This window comes from Schistocerca gregaria, chromosome X, assembly GCF_023897955.1.
Source record: "Schistocerca gregaria isolate iqSchGreg1 chromosome X, iqSchGreg1.2, whole genome shotgun sequence".
Lineage (NCBI taxonomy): Eukaryota > Metazoa > Arthropoda > Insecta > Orthoptera > Acrididae > Schistocerca > Schistocerca gregaria.
In genome coordinates this window covers 98,318,903-98,339,406 of record NC_064931.1, presented here as the reverse complement: position 1 = coordinate 98,339,406, position 20,504 = coordinate 98,318,903, and the positions used below count along the sequence as shown (strand labels likewise).

Genomic DNA, 20,504 nt, shown 5'->3' with positions numbered 1-20,504 from the left:
GTGGAGGGTAAAATTCGTAGAGGGAGACCAAGAGATGAAGACACTAAGCAGATTCAGAAGGATGTAGGTTGCAGTAGGTACTGGGAGATGAAGAAGCTTGCACAGGACAGATCAGCGTGGAGGGCTGCATCAAACCAGTCTCAGGACTGAAGACCACAACAACAACAACAAGAAGGCACTTCCGTCTTTAGCAAGTCTTTACTGTCCTCACGTTTTCTGACATCTCCATTGACGGTATCTGGTTTCAGTACGTTGTCGGTATGCGTCATTGCTTAACATAGATCATTACAAGTCGTACCTTAATTATGGCGTTGAAAGACACAGTCGCCGCACTACAGCATAGGAGTCATCCGGGAATGTATGGCTCTGAGCACTATGGGACTTAACTACTGTGGTCATCAGTCCCCTAGAACTTAGAACTACTTTATCCTAACTAACCTAAGGTTATCACACACATCCATGCCCGAGGCAGGATTCGAACCTGCGACCGTAGCGGTCACGCGGTTCCAGACTGTAGCGCCTAAACCGCACGGCCACTCCGGCCGGCCCGGGAATGTACTTTTAAAGTATATCTTACCGGTAGTTCTTGTAGTTACTCCGTGCTATATTCTTATATCTCGAGCAATAGAGATGATTACTTGTAACTAGTTAAAATTAGGTACCTACTGGTACTCCATTCCACATACATGCTTTCGCTGGCTGTTTGCTATCAATAGCAGGTCCCGGACATACTTTACAGAGCGACTCAAAACATTAAATTGCTAATTACCTCTCCTTATTCCTCCCATATTACGCACGAATCCGTGTTCGATTCCTGATTCGAAACACAGTTTTAATTTGCAATTCATAGTCAACATGGCATATATTTCGTAAAAGATCGAGAAAATGCAATCTCTTCAACTTCTAATGTTCGGTCGTTTCGAATCTTCAACTGTTGTATTTCTTGCTATTTTGATACAGACGCATCATTACCGTATAAGTCGCCGTCGGACGTGCCGTGTAACACAAAGCAGATGCGATCATTAACATACAGCCCAATTGCTGACATCAAAATATGCTGCTATTTTATCGCATACATAGATTTTCCTCTGCATAATGGAAAAGAAAAGCAGAAGAAATTTAACTGCTTTAGAAATACAGACGCTATATACACAAAAAAAGTTACTCACGAAATGAAGGAAGGACTCACGTAGCCTTGTGGATCACTTTGTGTAACAGTAATGGGACGAATCACTCATGGCATTTCTTACAAGTCGTAGACTATTTGAAGACGTGAATGTTCCTCTCTTCAATCATACTTTTTGAAACGCGAGTAATTAGATCTCAGTTTGGAGCTGTTTAAATGCTAAGATTAATAAAACCGATGTCTCACTTGCATTCAGTTAACCAAGGGCTCGCAAAGTTTTCGTTGCTTTCGTGTGGGATAACTGACAGTTTCCGAGATTTTACATTGTACAGTTACGCAATCACTCCCTTCGCCTCAAACTGTATTTACATTTTCTGCTGGTACGATGGGATCGTCTAAAATTTTTCGTACATTTTCTACAAAATATTCCACAATTCCATTACATAAATTATTTCTTTCTCGTAAAATGGCAAGCAAATCTGTTTTGTAAGGTTACGCGCCTTTAGAGTATCGTCATGTCGATTTTATTATTTGATAAAAGATACCATGTGCAGACGCAGATAGGAGTGAGCGTGAACCCTGTTACAAAATATTGTCCGCAATATGTGCAATGGTATGAAAGCACTTCTGGTTGACCAACTACTGTGCCTTGAAACTACTGTGAAAAAAATAACTGACGGAGTTCCGTGACGGTGGAGGTTTTTCACATGTGGAATAACCGGTAATGTAAAACATGTATTTAGGTCAAAATTCAAAGGATGACACGAGAAGGAGGAGATTTGAGTTTAACATCCCGTCGACAACGACGTTATTAGAGATGGAGCATAAACTCGGATTATGGGAGGAAGGGGAAGGAGATCGGTTGTGCTCTTTCAAAGGTATCATTCCAGAATTTTCCTGAACCAATTTAGGGAAATCATGGAAAACCTAATTCAGGGTCTCCGAATACGAGTCCAGTAGGCTAGCCACTGCGCCACCTCTCTCGGTTAAAGGCTGACAGGTAAGAGGGAAAATGCATACTCTATACAACATATTCACTTCGGTCGAAGTAACCAATGAACGCTCGCGATACCAGCTTCGCCAGCTGTAAAATGTTATGAGGACCATGCAGATGTGTTAACACGAACACTGTAACAAACAAACTTTTATTTACTAATGATTTACCTTATGAATAAAACATAGAGGGCGAGTACTGCACATAATGTCTAATGCTTATAAATATCATCGATTACCAAAAAATACTGTAAAAACGTTATTCATTTACAGCAGTAAGTTTGAAAGAAAAACAATCGTGACAATAACCACAGAGACTTGGAGTAGGAAGATCAATGGCGAGCTCCTGAAAAATGTGAAAGAAAGCAAAATCGACAGCGTGATATCTGGTGTTCTAAAGACCTTAGACAATAAGATTCAAGTAATGGCTAATGGCTCTGAGCACTATGGGACTTAACATCTATGGTCATCAGTCCCCTAGAACTTAGAATTACTTAAACCTAACTAACCTAAGGACATCACACAACACCCAGCCATCACGAGGCAGAGAAAATCCCTGACCCCGCCGGGAATCGAACCCGGGAACCCGGGCGTGGGAAGCGAGAACGCTACCGCACGACCACGAGATGCGGGCGATTCAAGTAAGATGTTATAGCAAACTAATGTAATGTAATGATATACACCAAAATCTGAAACAGAATCTTATGCTGATTGTATCGAAAGCGGCAGTGCTCCAATACTACAGATTTTTTGCAGATTAGTATGATTTTTATGTACGACCGACAGTCAAGGATTAGCAAGTTATTTTGCTACCTAACATACGAAAAATAGTGTTCATGTAATATATTCAACTGTTCTAACCCCATTTTTCCAATGTCACTTGCTCTGGTGTGTATATTTCTTAGAACCTATGCAAGGTTGTTACCATGGCAGATGTCTGTACTGTGCAAGGAGCAAAATTCTTAAGATGCAGTGAATAACTTCCTAGTCAATATATCAAGGGTAGTCCACCAAAGTGCGTGGGAGAGGCCCTGTGAACTTCAGAAAACGTGAGACGTACAGTCAAACTGAAAATCTGAGATAGCTCACCGTGAGACATGTTTGTGTATCTCAGTCGGTAAGAACGTTGTCCATGAAAGGCACGGGTCTGGAATAAATTCCTGTTGGGGTGCATATTCTACCAGGAGGTTACATTAAGTTTTATACTCCACCGATAAGTGAAGATGCGGTCTGTGAATGTCAGTGTAACGGTAAACGAATACGCGAAGCCATACTTTCACAGTTATTTGACTACGTCTCTGGGCTAGCAAAGGTACTTCGTCACTCTCCAGTTGAACCCATGGGTCCTAAGCAGACACTATCGCACATGCCAATAGCAATATCGACTGCTGTAAGAACTGTTTGGGATTTGCGGCCCTGAGCTTGCATAGGCCCCTCATACATTTCTACACCTATACAGCGCAACTCACTGTACAGTCCACAACGGAGGGCACATCATGCCAAAATCATAGGTTTTCTTTCATACCCAATTCCTGTATTGAGCGAGGCAAAAGCGCTTTTCCGTATGCCTGTGCTCGATCCCTAAGGTCTCTTGTACTATTCTCACGATCCTTACGAGTGATATATGGTGGTGACAGCGTATTGGTCGCACAGTCTTCTGTGCAGCCGCGGCACTAGGAGTTGGATGGTGGCGAGCCCGTAACCCAAGCCACCTTTTACTCTGGGAAAGGTGTCCGGTACTCAGTTCGACAGAAAACTGAGTGCACTTGTAGCTGTCATGTAGGGGCTGAAAGTAAGAAATTTTCCAGTCCAGTGTTGCATCCGCCGGACCACAACGGACGCTTTGCATATACAGCTTCTCCAAATGTACACAACAGAGTTTTGCGAGAACTATGACGCCTTTTGAAGGATTGACATTTGAGCATTTCTGTTACTGTATACCTAGCGGTTACGATCCTAGCAGTCCGTCTCTGAATTCATCTACATCTACATTTATACTCCGCAAGCCACCGAACAGTGTGTGGTGGAGGGCACTTTTCGTGCCACTCTCATTACCTCCCTTTCCTGTTCCAGTCGCGTATGGTTGGCGGGAAGAACGACTGCCGGAAAGCCTCCGTGCGCGTTCGAATCTCTCTAATGTAAATTCGTGATCACCTCGGGAGGTATAAGTAGGGGAAGCAATATATTCGATACCTCACCCAGAAACGCACCCTCACGAAACCTGGCGAGCAAGCTACACCGCGATGCAGAGCGCCTCTCTTGCAGAGTCTGCCGTAACGATATCACGCTTATCAAATAACCCTATGACGAAACGCGCCGCCCTTCTTTTGATCTTCTCTATCTTCTCTGTCAACCCGACCTGGTACGGATCTCACACTGATGAGCAATATTAAAGTATAGGTCGAACGAGTGTTTTGTAAGCCACCTCGTTTGTTGATGGACTACATTTTCTAAGGACTCTCCCAATGAATCTCAACCTGGTACCCGCCTTACCAACAATTAATTTTATATGATCATTCCACTTCAAATCTTTCCGCACGCATACTCCCAGATATTTTACAGAAGTAACAGCTACCAGTGTTTGTTCCGCTATCATGTAATCATACAATAAAGGATCCTTCTTTCTATGTATTCGCAATACATTACATTTGTCTATGTTAAGGGTCAGTTGCCACTCCCTGCACCAAGTGCCTACCCGCTGCAGATCTTCCTGCATTTCGCTACAATTTTCTAATGCTGCAACTTCTCTGTGTACTACAGCATCATCCGCGATAAGCCGCATGGCAGGTTGTAGGGGACATCAAAACAAATATCTTTCCCTAATGTCATTTTTTTCCTATGACGAGTATTTAAACCAGTAGAGGAAGATTTATCTGGCGGGAAATTAATTAAACCAACAAACACTTTTCCATTTTTTTTTATGATCAAGAGACAACACATAACACAACCCAAATTCAATTACAGTAGATTTTCAGAAATGCCTTCATTGACACGTAAAGAAAGGTTAAACCGTCGGATCATGTTCTGCCTGACACGGGCAAAAGCCCCAGGAGTATCCTGAATTGTTCCTGCTGCTGCTACTATCCGGGCAACCAGATCCTCTTCTGATGCAGCAGGAGTTGCCTAAACAAGGTTGCGCATTTCTGAAATGTGCCGGCGCCCCGTCATATTGGAACCACATGTGTTGTCTTGTAGCGAGCAGGACGTCTTCCAGCAACTTCCTCAAATTGCAGCGTGCTTGCTGTGCGACGGCGTCCCTATCCAGGTAATCTGCTAAATGACAAGGTCTCACACAGACGTTGGTACACAGCAGCAAAGGTCGTATGGTGCGGGATACGGCGATTAGGATATTCTTGTTGATAATGACTTTTCTGGAAACTAGAAATCTACTCTGTAGGAATCAGCATGGGTTTCGAAAAAGACGATCGTGTGAAACCCAGCTCGCGCTATTCGTCCACGAGACTCAGAGGGCCATAGACACGGGTTCCCAGGTAGATGCCGTGTTTCTTGACTTCCGCAAGGCGTTCGATACAGTTCCCCACAGTCGTTTAATGAACAAAGTAAGAGCATATGGACTATCAGTCCAATTGTGTGATTGGATTGAAGAGTTCCTAGATAACAGAACGCAGCATGTCATTCTCAATGGAGAGAAGTCTTCCGAAGTAAGAGTGATTTCAGGTGTGCCACAGGGGAGTGTCGTAGGACCGTTGCTATTCACAATATACATAAATGACCTTGTGGATGACATCGGAAGTTCACTGAGGCTTTTTGCGGATGATGATGTGGTATATCGAGAGGTTGTAACAACTGAAAATTGTACTGAAATGCAGGAGGATCTGTAGCGAATTGACGCATGGTGCAGGGAATGGCAATTGAATCTCAATGTAGACAAGTGTAATGTGATGCTAATACATAGAAAGAAAGATCCCATATCATTAGCTACAACGTAGCAGGTCAGTAACTGGAAGCAGTTAGTTCCATAAATTATCTGGGAGTACGCATTAGGAGTGATTTAAAATGGAATGATCATATGAAGTTGATCGTCGGTAAAGCAGATGCCAGACTGAGATCCATTGGAGGATTCCTAAGGAAATGCAATCCTAAAAGAAAGGAAGTAGGTTACAGTACGCTTGTTCGCCCACTTCTTGAATACTGCTCAGCAGTGTGGGATCCGTACCAGATAGGGTTGATAGAAGAGATAGAGAAGATCCAACGGAGAGCAGCGCGCTTCGTTACAGGATCATTTAGTAATCGCGAAAGCGTTACGGAGAGGATAGATAAACTCCAGTGGAAGACTCTGCAAGAGAGACGCTCAGTAGCTCGGTACGGGCTTTTGTTGAAGTTTCGAGAACATACCTTTACCGAGGAGTCAAGCAGTATGTTGCTCCCTCCTACGTACATCTCGCGAAGAGACCATGAGGATAAAATCAGAGAGATTAGAGCCCACACAGAGGCATACCGACAATCCTTCTTTCCGCGAACAATACGAGACTGGAATAGAAGGGAGAACCGATAGAGGTACTCAAGGTATGGATGTAGATGTAGATGTAGAAACCCGCTGTACAACTTGTCCGTTGTGGTGTGCTACGTAGTACTCACCAACCGTATCAGTGTACTCACTCCAGGTGTATCAATCCATTAGTAAACAGAGACAATGCACTACTACACTAGTGGACAGCAGTTACTTACAACTGAAGAGTGTAATACGCCCTCTAACAACCGTAGTACGGCCTCTAACAACAGAAGAGCGTAATATGACCTCCACTGGTTTAAATAATCATCATAGGAGAAAATGACATTAGGGAAAAAATTTGTTTTGATGTCCCCTGTGTTGTGTACATAGTTCCGAATAGTCAGCGCGTACACAACTTTCCCACTAGAGTGCGCCCCGCTAAGCACAACAGCGCAGGTGCAGCGCTCGTCCATCTCCGCACTACGAGATGGCGCTGCCTTAGAGACAGACCAAATTCTGCTTCCACCAATCCGCGTATTAGTATGTAATGCAGCCAATGAGATTGCTGCTTATGTAGAACCTTTTCTCCTCGCGGATCATACTTGCGCAGTGATACCTGAATGTGCGAGGTATTGTAACGAGTGTACAGACCTCCGATTAGTCAGTCTGCATTTGTCTGCATTAGTCTGTACCAGTCTGCATTATTCTGTACCAGTCTATAGTCAAGTTTCAGTCTGCGCCAAATAAGATTATCATATTCCTGTACATAGCCACGAAGATAAATGTATAGACACTTTGTCAAGTATCAGAGATATGTGAGAATAAGATTAACGTACTAAGACCAAAGGAACTTCAGATTGTGAATTGTAAATAGCATCCAGAATCAAGTTACATATTTTATGATTTTTATTATTTTAATAAATGTGTGTGAAAATTAATCAAGTTCTGTTTAAAGTTGGTCACCGTCAATCTGCTACTCTAAGCGTGCAAGTGGCATTTCTATCGTCTGACCTAACGGCAGAAGATAAACACGCCACTATAAGACAACGAGACACATTTCTGACAGCTGGCCGCGGTAGTCTAGCGGTTCTAGGCGCGCAGTCCGGAACCGCGCGGCTGCTGTGGTCGCAGGTTCGAATCCTGCCTCGGGCATGGATGTGTGTGATGTCCTTAGGTTAGTGAGGGGTTTAAGTAGTTCTAAGTTCTAGGGGACTGATGACCACAGTAGTTAAGTCCCATAGTGCTCAGAGCCATTTGAACCACATTGCTGACACTCGCCTACTTCGTGAGAGCGACAAGTCAAATAATCTGATGGTGTGTGTACCGAAGGTCTTACGGTACACACACCACACCCTACAACCTCCCAGAGTTTGTCAGTTTAAATACTTTTCACTCTGTATATTTATAATTACCTCTATGCCTATTGTCGTGCGTATTTAATAAGGAAGCCGGCCGAAGTGGCCGTGCGGTTCTCGGCGCTGCAGTCTGGACCCGCGATACCGCTACGGTCGCAGGTTCGAATCCTGCCTCGGGCATGGATGTGTGCGATGTCCTTAGGTTAGTTCGGTTTAACTAGTTCTAAGTTCTAGGGGACTAATGACCTCAGAAGTTGAATCCTATAGTGCTCAGAGCCACTTGAACCCATTTAATAGGGACTCAAAACATTGGAACAGTACTCGAGGATTTGTCGCACTACCCTCGGCATGCGACGTCCTTTGCAGACAAACTACAGACTTGAGTCCTTCATTCACTGTCAAAGCTACACGGTTCCTGTTTCTCATTAAAAAGGCAGAAAAACACAATAAGTGACGCCGTTTCAGGAAATGAAAAACATTTTATTTTTCGGTATAACTAGAAACGGAATACAAAAAGAGTAATACAAAGGTAAGAAAGTAGTGAGACGTGGAATCCGTGGAGCAGCGCGGGCCGGTAGAGACTCAGACGACGGCCTTGACGAGGGGCGCGGCGGCGACGGCGGGCAAGTCGCGCTGCACGACCGCGTTGAAGCCGTTGACGGGGTCGGCGTAGTAGTTGACGGTGCGGCGCACGCCGTCTGGCTCGATGAGGCTGTAGCTGCCGCGCACGACGCCGCCCTCGCGCGCCTCCTCCTGCGCCTTGGCGTCGCCCGTCAGCGAGTCCTGCACCGTGTACGCGTACTGGTACTGCGGGTAGGCGTCTGCGTAGTCGCCCGCCACCACGGCCGCGGCTGCAGGCGCCGCCACCAGAGGCGCTGCCGGCACCACGCCCGCCTGCGACGCGCCCGCCACCAGCGCCACGCACAACACTGCCTGCAACACCACACACTCTCGGCTCAGCACGTGCTACGCCTCGATTCGTAGCGAGGAATGAGTTTACGGAGGAGACTGTTTACAAGACACTCGTTCGACCCATCCCAGAATACTGATCAGGTGTGTGGGACGCGTACCGAACTGGATTAACAGAGGAGACTGACAAGGGAACCTCCCCATCGCACCCCCGTCAGATTTAGTTATAAGTTGGCACAGTGGATAGGCCTTGAAAATCTGTACTCAGATCAATCGAGGAAACAGGAAGAAGTCGTGTGGAACTATGAAAAATATAAGCAGAATGTACAAACTGACTAGTCCGTGCGCAAGATATGCAACATCTAGGACATTGTGAGCCCACGGGCTCCGTGATCCCGTGGTTAGCGTCAGCAGTTGCCGAACGAGAGGTCCTTGGTTCAAGTCTTCCCTCGAGTGAAAAGTTTAATTTTTTACTTTCAGACAATTATTATTTGTCCGTCCGTCCGTCCGATGCGAGGTATCTGCGCCGTAGTGTGGGGACGCTACACCTAAACAAACATCGAAACACACGCCGTCAGTCGACTACAGCGCACGGAAGAGAGAGTATTCCTGCTAACGAGGCTCCCTGGCTGGCAGTTGACTGTTCGCTACTTTGGACGAGAGTGCATTAAATACGTGAGATGTATTCCGTGGGCAATATGAATCCAGCAAATATATCAGACGTGTTTTCCTGTGGAGGAATCGGTTGACCTATGACCTTGCGATCAAATGTTTGCGGTTCCCATTGGAGAGGCACGTCCTTTCGTCTACTAATCACACGGTTTTGCGGTGCGATCGCAAAACACAGATAGTAAACTTATTACAGTGAACAGAGACGTCAATGAACGAACGGACAGATCGTAAATTTGCGAAAATAAAGTAAGTAAAGTTTTCACTCGAGGGAAGACTTGAACCAAGGACCTGTCGTTCCGCATCTGCTCACGCGAACCACGGGACCACGGCGTTCTTGAGCTCACAATATCATAGATGTTGCCTATCTTGCGCATGGACTACTCAGTTTGTATATTTTGCTTGTTTTTTTCATAGTTCCACACAACTTCTTCCTGTTTTCTCGACTGATCTGTGTTCAATTTTTCAAGGCCTGTCCACTGTGCCAACTTATAACTAAATCTGAGGGGAGTGCGATGGGGAGGTTCCCTTGTGAGCGTATACAAAGAAGGCCAATTTTTTTCCCCAAATTTTGTGAAACATACCTAACCCACTATCTGATACTTTTGAGTGGGTGTATTAAGACCAACTAACTCTGCTATTAGTACTACAGAAGCGGTTTATTAATGCATGCACACTATTTATTAAGCAACATTGTGCTGTATATGAATGATCGGCCTCTTAGCCTCTCTGGAATCCTCCCAGAGAGTTGCCCGTCCCTAGCCATGTGGAGGCGGGCCGCTACTACTAGAAGAAACCACTCCATTTATACTACTCTTTTATTCCCCCCCCCCCCCCCCCACCACCATACTGATCTAACTACAACTACTAGCTACTACAATTCAAAGACTCGAACAAACGTAGTATTTACATATTTACAATTGCGCATTAGATCTGAAGCGCATTTATCCTCTCCCAAGATAGGCTCGCTGGGCCTCCATTGAGATTTTATTCGCCAATTTTGCGAAATTGCTAAACAATTCGCCATTTGTCAATATATCATTTATATTCCTTGTCTGCAGAAGCTGTCTCTCAACTGAGACAGCCTGTTCGTATATTGGACACTCAAACACTGTGTTCTGGCGATCCTTTGTGGGCACCACAGTCACACTCCGGTATTGGCCTTTTCCCTATTTTATGCAGGTACATGGGATAGGGACCGTGGCCTGTAAGGAAGTGGACTAGGCCCTGTGAGGGCTTCATTATCTTGTTCTTTAGTCTTTCCCTTACTGTGGGTAGAAACCCGTGGACTCTACGGCCTGTACTGGACCCATCCCATTCGTCCTGCCAAATGTCAAGCATTTTTTCTCGGATGGATTTAACGCTTGCCAGAGGACTGCCCATTATATTTTGCACCATGTTGCTGTTCTGTTTGCGCAGCCAGTAGAAGGCTGCGTGCTGCCTTATTATCAGGTCTAGTGGACATAGACCCATAATTACCAACAGTGCATCTGTTGGACTTGTGTTGAATGCTCCAATGCATCCCAACAGAACGTTCCTCTGTATTCGCCTGACAGCAGCGGCAGGCCGCACGAGAGCTAACCTGTGGGCCCACACACTGGATGAGTGCCCTACTTTTGGTGCCAGTATACTGTTATGATAGATATTTATTGATTTTGACTGCAAATGAGATCTTCTTTGTCCAATTTATATTATCTTATTGAACAGAGCTAAGGCCTTTGTCGTTATTTGCTCAATATGCGCAATGAAACCCCAATTCTCATCTAGATATACCCCTAGGTAACGGGCATATCTCTGTCGCGACACTGCCTGGCCATTAATTCTGATTATTGGGTCCCTATTTAACTTGCCTTTTAAGAGCATATATAGCGATTTTTGTGGTGCAATAGACATTTCAGTCTTCTCACACCAGTTTGTTAACAGTCCAATTGCCAGTTGTGATCGATCTTCGATCGCATTGCGAGTGTCACCTTTCACTGGCTGCAACACGACACACTCCACAAAGAAGGACAGCACGATTGTCACAGGCTTGGTTGACTCAATGCAGAGAATCTTTGAAATGCTGAAAAACCTGAACTAGCATACGCCAACTATCCCCCAAAGCCTACATACGAAGTTTCACGAGTCATTATTCTGTAAACGTTGTAGAGATATTCTTCACCCGCATTGTATCGCTCCCGTAGGGACTGCCAAAACCAGACTAGGCTAATTGCACCGTACAGAGAGCCATTTAAAAAAATCTTTCTTTCCACGCATCATCTATGAATGAAACTGGGCCAGCCGTGGTGGCCGAACGGTTCTAGGCGCTTCAGTCCGGAACCGCGCGACTGCTGCGGTCGCGGGTTCGAATCCTGCCTCGGGCATCGATGTGTGTGATGTCCTTAGGTTAGTTAGGTTTAAGTAGTTCTAAGTTTATAGGGGACTGATGACCTCAGATGTTAAGTCCCATAGTGCTCATAGCCATTTGAACCAATGCAACTGGAAGAAACCCTAATAGTGGTACAATGGCAGGAATCCTTTCTGCACTTCAAAATGCTTTACACGCTATAAATGTAATAATGTAAAAGTATGGGACATATATGTTGTGAAATTAGAACATTTACCAGCATGATTCATAGAATGTGCCACGCGGGATTAGCCGAGCGGTCCAGGGCGCTGCAGTCATGGACTGTGCGGCTGCTCCCGGAGGAGGTTCGAGTCCTCCCTCAGGTATGGGTGTGTGTGTTTGTCCTTGGGATAATTTAGCTTAAGTAGCGTGTAAGCTTAGGGTCTGATGACGTTAGCAGTTAAGTACAATAAGATTTCACACACATTTGAACATTTGAACATCATAGAATCTATTCGATCTTCGTCTGCCCTTCCTGTAAGATGCAGTGCCTTTCTTGTTTCAAGGTGACGCGAGGAATCGCGTGATCTGCTGTTTGGCATGAGTCCATGTACTGAGCACGCCTAAAACTAGGGTACCTAGGACGTGACTGGGAAGCCTAAGTCAATTATTGTACAACTGCCAGACACTTGTTTCATGTTACCTCGAAGGAATTAGCGTGAAATGCCTCGAGGAAGGCTCAGAGAAGTTTCAACTGGATAATCGTTCGAGGATTTTACCCCGATCCTCCCCTATGCGAGTGCTGTGTCGTAAGCATTGTGTGTCTGGTGAAATACCGACAATGTGTTTTATGCTGTCAAAGGTGGCATTATTCACATAGCCTTTAAGTGTGCTAAAACGCACAACGAATTGTTAAGATTGCCGACCGCCGTGGCCGAGCGGCTCTAGGCGCTTCAGTCCGGAACCGTGCTGCTGCTCCGGGTGCAGGTTCGAATTCTGTCTCGGGCATGAACGTGTCTGATGTCCTTAGGTTAGTTAGGTTTAAGCAGTTGTAAGTCAAGGGGACTGATGACCTCACATGTTTCAGTCTCATAGTGCTTAGAGTCATAACTGTTAAGATTGAATGTACAGCAGCCATCAACCCCGAGGTTGGCTAAATATTGCATTACTTCACATGGCATTACCCACCCTGAAGCGAAACACTAAAACGTTTTAATAAGTTTTTGTGGATGTAGAAGGTGAGATAACTCCGCTGTTTAAACAAGTTTCTAGGCACAAAGTAAGATAGAGTGACTTCACGTACACGGTCGCTGAGGTAGCTGACACTTCGAGTCATGCACAGCGCTTTCATGCAAGATCCTGGTGGAATTTGTAGGGTTGGAGGTTTCAGTTTCACATCTCTTCGACTAGGGAAACTAAGTAAGAGAAATACGTCAACTAGAGATGAGTAGGTGAATTAAGCAGTGATGGCTTGTCGAAGCAACCACTCGGTATTTGCTGCCCCAGTGACACGATTTCAGTGCTTAAAACAACACAGCAAGTCGCTCTTTGGTTCTTCAAATTTATATGCCATTATATTATTCACCTGACTTGTCAGCGGTGTGCCATATATGTAGCGGTGCAGTTGCTGACTACAATCAATGTTTGTACAGCGTTGTATAATGTTCGGTTTGTTTTCACGGATAAAAGGGAGTAAGAGAACAAAGGCAGTGCTGTTAGTTGCTTTACTTCTCTCAAAGAACATAACTTAGATTACCTGATGCGACCGGAGACATGAATTCGACCAGCAGTGCGCAGCGCCTAAATTCAGAAGGACACTGAGAAGGTATTTCTGGCTTAATCCAGAAATTGGTTGACATTCTACACATCGGAAACCATACACCATATTATCACCCCCTATCTATAATTTGTGAACCGACTCAAAACTTTCAGCCTTCAGTGGACATCAGAAAGTAGTCGGAAAACTATATCTCGTCTGAGTTATTCGTAGAGAAGCAGCATACTTACAGTCACAATTCACGCATCATTTGGCATATAGGAAGTCGTGTAGGAAATAGCTACCGCTTTCGCTAATAATCGTTTTGGGAAACAAGAAAATATCAGTCTTGGGGTTTTGTCTGGTCAGTTTATGAATCGCAAGAAATTGAGAGATATCAGATGGATATCGGCTCCTAGAAGGTTTGTCCTACAGATGAATATCAAAGATATACATCTTATGGATAATGTACAGGTTTTTCCGCGACAGACAGTCTGATTCACTGCCAAGAAAAATGGTTAAGCAGATTGGTAACAAAAAATTTTTCAAACTCAGATGTCTGACGTCTATCTTTAGGCGAAAAGTATGAACAGAGAATGGATTCCTTCCACTGAATATGGAAAGCTGATTTACGACTGAAAATGTGTTTACTGAATCTCGATGCGAAGATATATGAGTCAATTGGTGACTGTCTCTTCAGAACTAATATTTTTGTGGTTTATAAAGAATACTTTCAACATTCAGATTAAGAGATACATATGATAACTGTGGTTGTGTTATCTGCCTAACTATGTGAAACCGCCCCCTCTTCCATCTTCCTTTACGTCTGTTATGTTTATATAACACTCATATTTAATTTTCTCCCTTCTGCAATCGCGATTGCACTATCAAAGACGATTTTCACTTTGAGAGTTTTGCAAAACACTTTACATGTGCAATATCATTATCAACGTAGATCATGAGCAGACTATTATCTTCGTCAATGGTAAGTATTGTCTGACGATGGCCTTTTATGCCGAAAACCAGCTCAAAAGATAAATGATCAGTGTAGAGCATCCACAGTTCGTATTTTGAGGTAGGGACAGTAGATTCGATTAACGTGACTAAGAGGACTAGCTCATTTGTTGAAATATTGTGCAGAGAAATTAAATCGCCAGCCCTGCTTAACACTCAGAAATATATTTACATGGTTTTGTTTGTGATAGACAGATGGTTGGTAATTACTGTCGTCCCGACTTGAAATAGAAGCTTAATTTTTCAGCGACGATATAACAAATCAGATTACCAACAACCTCTTTCGTCCTAGCTGTAGTGGCCTATTATTTTTAATACAGTATGTGCGAAAGATACCGCCAGATAATTATCAGGGGATAAATCTTGACGGGTTGACTTTATGTACCCAGACATGCTTTTTGTAAATACCTCTTCCTTGTAGAGCTCACCTTTGACTCATTTGGCTGGTATTCATAAAATGTCAGCGATATCCACCACTGTCATCGCCGATGAAAGTGAATAACGATTTTTCAAATACCTTTCTCCGAAGCCCAAACATATAAACAACAGGAAGAGACTGATGGACACAAGCAGAATTTGTCTAATTTTTAATTATCTTAAGATTCCAACAGGGGCATTAACCTGCTTTTAAGTGCATGTTCGTCGCAGAAGGTTTACAATCGAATGCAACTCGTTCACAATTCAACAGTACAATGCTGAGAATACTCTCATATACAGAAGAAACATCAGAATACACACCACCTGAAAGGAGATCGTTTTAGTATACACAACAAAAAGCAATAAACAACGCAGAAAAATTACTTCTATAGTTTACTGCCAGATTTGTCATGCAGTATCACGATAAAAGTTCAGATAAGAAACTACGCTAAGGCACGAAGCTGTCTTGTAGCTGCAATTTTAGAAACACAATCCCTGATATTATAAATAAAATAATTTACTTTTCTACGCACTATCATTTCAATTCTGTTACTAACACGCGTGATGAGCGCAATATGAGTCGAATAGGACGAATACAATGTCGCTAAGTAGCTTCCTTTAAATATTCCGTTGAATACGATTATCCTCGAGGACTTGAATCATGTAATTGAGTCCAGTACTTCAAAATTTTGCTACGGACTCCACTAAATGACCGAAATCACGAGTTCTTAAAAACAGGAAAAAATTACTCCTTACGAACTAAGAACCGCATTCGCATACAACACTTACTCGCAGGAGTTCCATTGTAGTGAGTGGTCGGTGTAAAGCGACTGAGGCTGAAGAAGGCTCGGGGAGTCTGATGAAAGTGTGGCCGGTGGCTCGGCTTTTATAGCGCAGTCCCCTCCACGGCCGTGGGACATCTTCAACAGCAACACGTACGCCTCACAACGCAACCCGCCGTTACTGCAACCTGCCCAAACACGCCATCGGGATCCTCCAAATACGAATCGGAGACAGTGAACGCTTCTTCAACTCAGGAGTTCACAGTCTCGGCAGTAGTTGTGTGGCAGAAAACATCCCGTTCCTCGGAAGTAGCTTCGGTTTCAGTATCATCAATTTGTAACAGATGCGGATCGCTAACTATGGAACAGAGATCCTTAAAACAAAACCTACCATCTGTGTGTTGTCAGTAACTTTTAAACACTTTAAAATTTATTTCATACAGAAGCTAGTTCGTACAGGTTAAATATGTCTATTTTTAGATTGCAAAAGGAAATACATATACGAGAAGTATGCAATAAAGTCACTTATTTCTACGAATTTTGTTTTTATGTTGCGTGCTGAAATTCTAACATGCTACTACTTGTTTTTAGACCCTTAAAATCGCAATAATTTTTAACTGAATTAAAAATAGAAACAAGTACCTTTCCATAAATGAGGTATTTTTTTAAAAACTTTTCTGTGTATCCTAATAGGAACAGAGCTTCCTTATTCGTTAACAGAGGTTCAACGCACTAACCCTGACGAAACACCTCCTTTCGACGTCAGAGACCAAATACATTGAAAGTATTTGACACTTAATTCAAAATCTGTCATTTTTTCCAAAGAGAAATTTACTGCGGATCCGTAACTGATAATATGTATAATAATAACTCTTCCACGGCTTCCTGTACCTACTTATTTTGTTACTATTAATTTGTGTATTGCTTTAATAGGCACGAGCGCTTGATAAAGAGGCTTCATTATTGAAACTAGAAGCGATCAATTAAATAAAGAAATAGCGTAGCTGTGGAATAGTTTTTTTCAAAAAAGTTTCACACTTGTTCGACGGTACAGTGTACTTCCATAGTTATTATCTAGGTATTTCTCAAGTTATCCTGCTCATGATGATTGAGGCGGAAGTATCCCTATCAATTTTTGTCGACAAAACAGGACTGCATGATGCTACAATTTGCACTCGCTTAGTAACATTAGAAAGGACATAAAATATACTTTAATGCAAGAATCCAATGACGGACCTGAAGTGAATTTCGAAGTAAAAATATATGCTGCATACCTGGTTGAAACCAGGCGACTTTCTTTTTGAGGATCACTATTGAGAAAATTTAGAGAATCAGCATTTGAAACTGACTGCATAAAGATCATACTGCCGCCAGCATGCATTTCGCGTAAGGACCACGAAGATAGGATAAATTATGCTCATACGGAAGCATGCATTCAGCTGTTTTCCCATCGCTGTATCTGCGAGTGGAATGGGAAAGGAAGCGGCTATTAGCAGTACGGGGTGCCATCGCTACGCACCGCATGATGACTTGCGGAGTGTGTATGTAGATGCAGATCAAGATGTAGGAAACCGCAGCATCATAAACCTCTCTTTTACTATCAATGTTTGTAGATTTTGTACAGTAGGTACAAACCAACTTGTAGAAAAGATTCTTGATCGCGACAGTTCGACTAAGGAATAATATTATTGTTCATATGTTACGTCCAAACCACATGTGCTATGCAATTTCTTGAACAGTAATTTGATACTTTCCATTTCTTGGAAAATTGATACACATCTCGTGCAAACGTAAGGTCACAATACATAGTCACTGAGATATGCAGAATAGTATTTTGAAGGCGATGTTGTTGTTCATATGGTTCAAATGGCTCTGAGCACTATGTGACTTAACATCTAAGGTCATCAGTCCCCTAGAAATTAGATTTACTCAAACCTAACTAACCTAAGGACAGCACACACATCCATGCCCGAGGCAGGATTAGAACCTGCGACCATAGCGGTCGCGTGGTTTCAGACTGAAGTGCCTAGAACCGCTCGGCCACAGCGGCCTTCGATGTTGTTGTCAATCAAACACATGACACTGCACAAGTTTATAATTACATGACGATCTCAATAGCAGTAAGTACCTTCCAACACACGGAAGTTCTACTACGTTCATTTAAATGCAGAGAATTCTTAGGTCTAAGGAATGGAAACTGGTAGGTACAGATACGTACACTGGGGTGCGACACTTAAGGACGAAAGTAACTTTCGTATGGTGTGTCGCTGCCACGTAACATAGCTCGATGAAACTTGTACCATACATAGAAAGATTTGTTACAGTATAGTACAGAAGGATGATGTTGTGGCCTTCAGTCCTGAGACTGGTGTGATGCAGCTCTCCATGCTACTCTATCCTGTGCAAACTTCTTCATCTCCCAGTACCTACTGCAACCTACATCCTTCTGAATCTGCCTAGTGTATTCATCTCTTGGTCTCCCTCTACGATTTTTATCCTCCACGCTGCCTTCCAATACTAAATTGGTGATCCATTGATGCCTCAGAACATGTCCTACCAACCGATCCCTTCTTCTAGTCAATTTCTCCGCAATTCTGTTCAATACTTCCTCATTAGTTATGTGATCTACCCATCTAACCCTCAGCATTCTTCTGTAGCTCCACATTTCGAAAGCTTCTATTCCCTTCTTCTCCAAACTATTTATCGTCCATGTTTAACTTCCATACATGGCTACACTCCATACAAATACTTTCAGAAACGACTTCCTCACACTTAAATCTATACTCGATGTTAAATTTGTCTTCTTCAGAAACGCTTTCCTTGCCATTGGCAGTCTACATTTTATATCCTCTCTACTTCGACCATCATCAGTTATTTTGCTTCCCAAATAGCAAAACTCCTTTACTACTTTAAGTGTTTCATTTCCTAATCCAATTCCCTCAGCATCACCCGACTTAATGCGACTGCATTCCAACATCCTCGTTTTGCTTTTGTTGATGTTAATCTTATATCCTCCTTTCAAGACACTGTCCATTCCGTTTAAATGCTCTTCCAGGTCCTTTGCTGTCTCTGACAGAACTACATTGTCATCGGCGAACCTCAAAGTTTTGATTCCTTCTCCATGGATTTTAATTCCTGCTCCGAATTTTTCTTTCTACTCTGAGGATAGGCTACAACCCTGTCTCACTCCCTTCTCAACCACTGCTTCTCTTTTATAACTGCCATCTGGTTGCTGTACAAATTGTAAATAGCCTTTCCCTACCTGTATTTTACCCCTACCACCTTCAGAATTTGAAAGAGAGTATTCCAGTCAACATTGTCAAAAGCTTTCTCTAAGTCTACAAATGCTAGAAGCGTAGGTTTGCCTTTCCTTATTATATCTTCTAAGGTAAGTCGTAGGGTCAGTATTGTCTAACTGAAAGAAAACAACACAATGAGACCAAAATAAATGAAACATTTATTCAAAGACAATAAGTACACTCAAGTCCCCACGATTGATGATGGTCCTCTGGTCATTAAAACGGCGAGGCATTCTTAATAGGGTGCGTGACCACCACGGACCTCAATACTCGCTCTGCAACGTTCTTCCATGCCGTCAACATGGTTGGTCGGGACGTTTTGTGGCAGGCCGTTTCATTCCTCCACCAGTGCGGTTGGCAACTGCTGGATCGATGTTGGTGTGTGTGGACGTGACGCAATACGTCTCCGCAACGCATGTCACACGTGTTCGATGGATGTAAGTCGAGGAACGTTCAAACTAGTCCATTCGCCGAATGTCCTCTCGTTGCAAGAGCTCCTTCACCTGGGCTGTCTGATGCGGTCGCGCGTTGTGGGTCATAAAAAAAAAAGTCAGGGTGGAATTCACTACAGGTAGGCTATTAAGAACCCTGTCCCACTGTTTGCAATGTCCAGAGGACAATCATGTACCACAGTGACTTTAATGTAATTACCGTCTTAGAACAAAACTGTCATTATTTCAGTTACCTTCTATACTATACTGTGTCATTTCTTTCTACAGTATTTGATCAAAAGTATCCGGGTACCTGGCTGAAAATGGCTTACAAGTTCGTGGCACCCTTCATCGGTAATGCTAGAATTCAAAATGGTGTTGGCCCACCCTTAGCCTTGATGACAGCTTCCACTATCGCAGGCATACGTTCAACCAGGTGCTGGAAGGTTTATTGGGGAATGGCAGCCCAATCTTTACGGAATGCTGCACTGAGGTCGGTCGGTAAGGCCTGGCATGAAGTCGGCGTTCCAAAACATCCCAAAGGTGTTCTATAGGATTCAGATCAGGACTCTGTGCAGGCCAGTCCATTACAGGGATGCTACTGTCGTGTAACCACTCCGCCACAGGTCGTGCATTATGAACAGGTGCTCGATCGTTTTGAAAGATTCCCCGAATTGGTCTTCAACAGTGTGAAGCAATGAAGTGCTTAAAACATCAATGTAGGCCTGTGCTATGATAGGGCCACGTAAAATAAGGGATTCAACCCAATCCATGAAAAACACGACCAACCATAACACCACCACCTCCGAATTTTACTGTTGGCACTACACACGCTGGCAGATGACGGAGAAATTGGAAATTTGAGGTGAGGTCTTGTGGGACAAACTACTGAGGTTCATCGGTCCCTAAGCTTACACACTACTTAAGCTAACTTAAACTAACTTACGCTAAGGACAACACACACACCCATGTCC

The 20,504-nt window shown here is 43.5% G+C and overlaps 1 protein-coding gene across 1 annotated transcript; it reads right to left on the bottom strand.

Moving 5' to 3' along the window:
- Window positions 1-8,386: 8,386 nt before the first annotated feature.
- LOC126299258 (cuticle protein 19.8-like) lies at window positions 8,387-15,873 on the bottom strand. The gene is made up of 2 exons (XM_049991054.1): window positions 15,808-15,873; window positions 8,387-8,860 (listed from the first exon to the last, which is right to left on the bottom strand). Exons 1-2 carry the CDS (start codon window positions 15,820-15,822, stop codon window positions 8,510-8,512), a joined length of 366 nt encoding a protein of 121 aa, XP_049847011.1. The 5' UTR covers window positions 15,823-15,873; the 3' UTR covers window positions 8,387-8,509.
- Window positions 15,874-20,504: the final 4,631 nt, after the last annotated feature.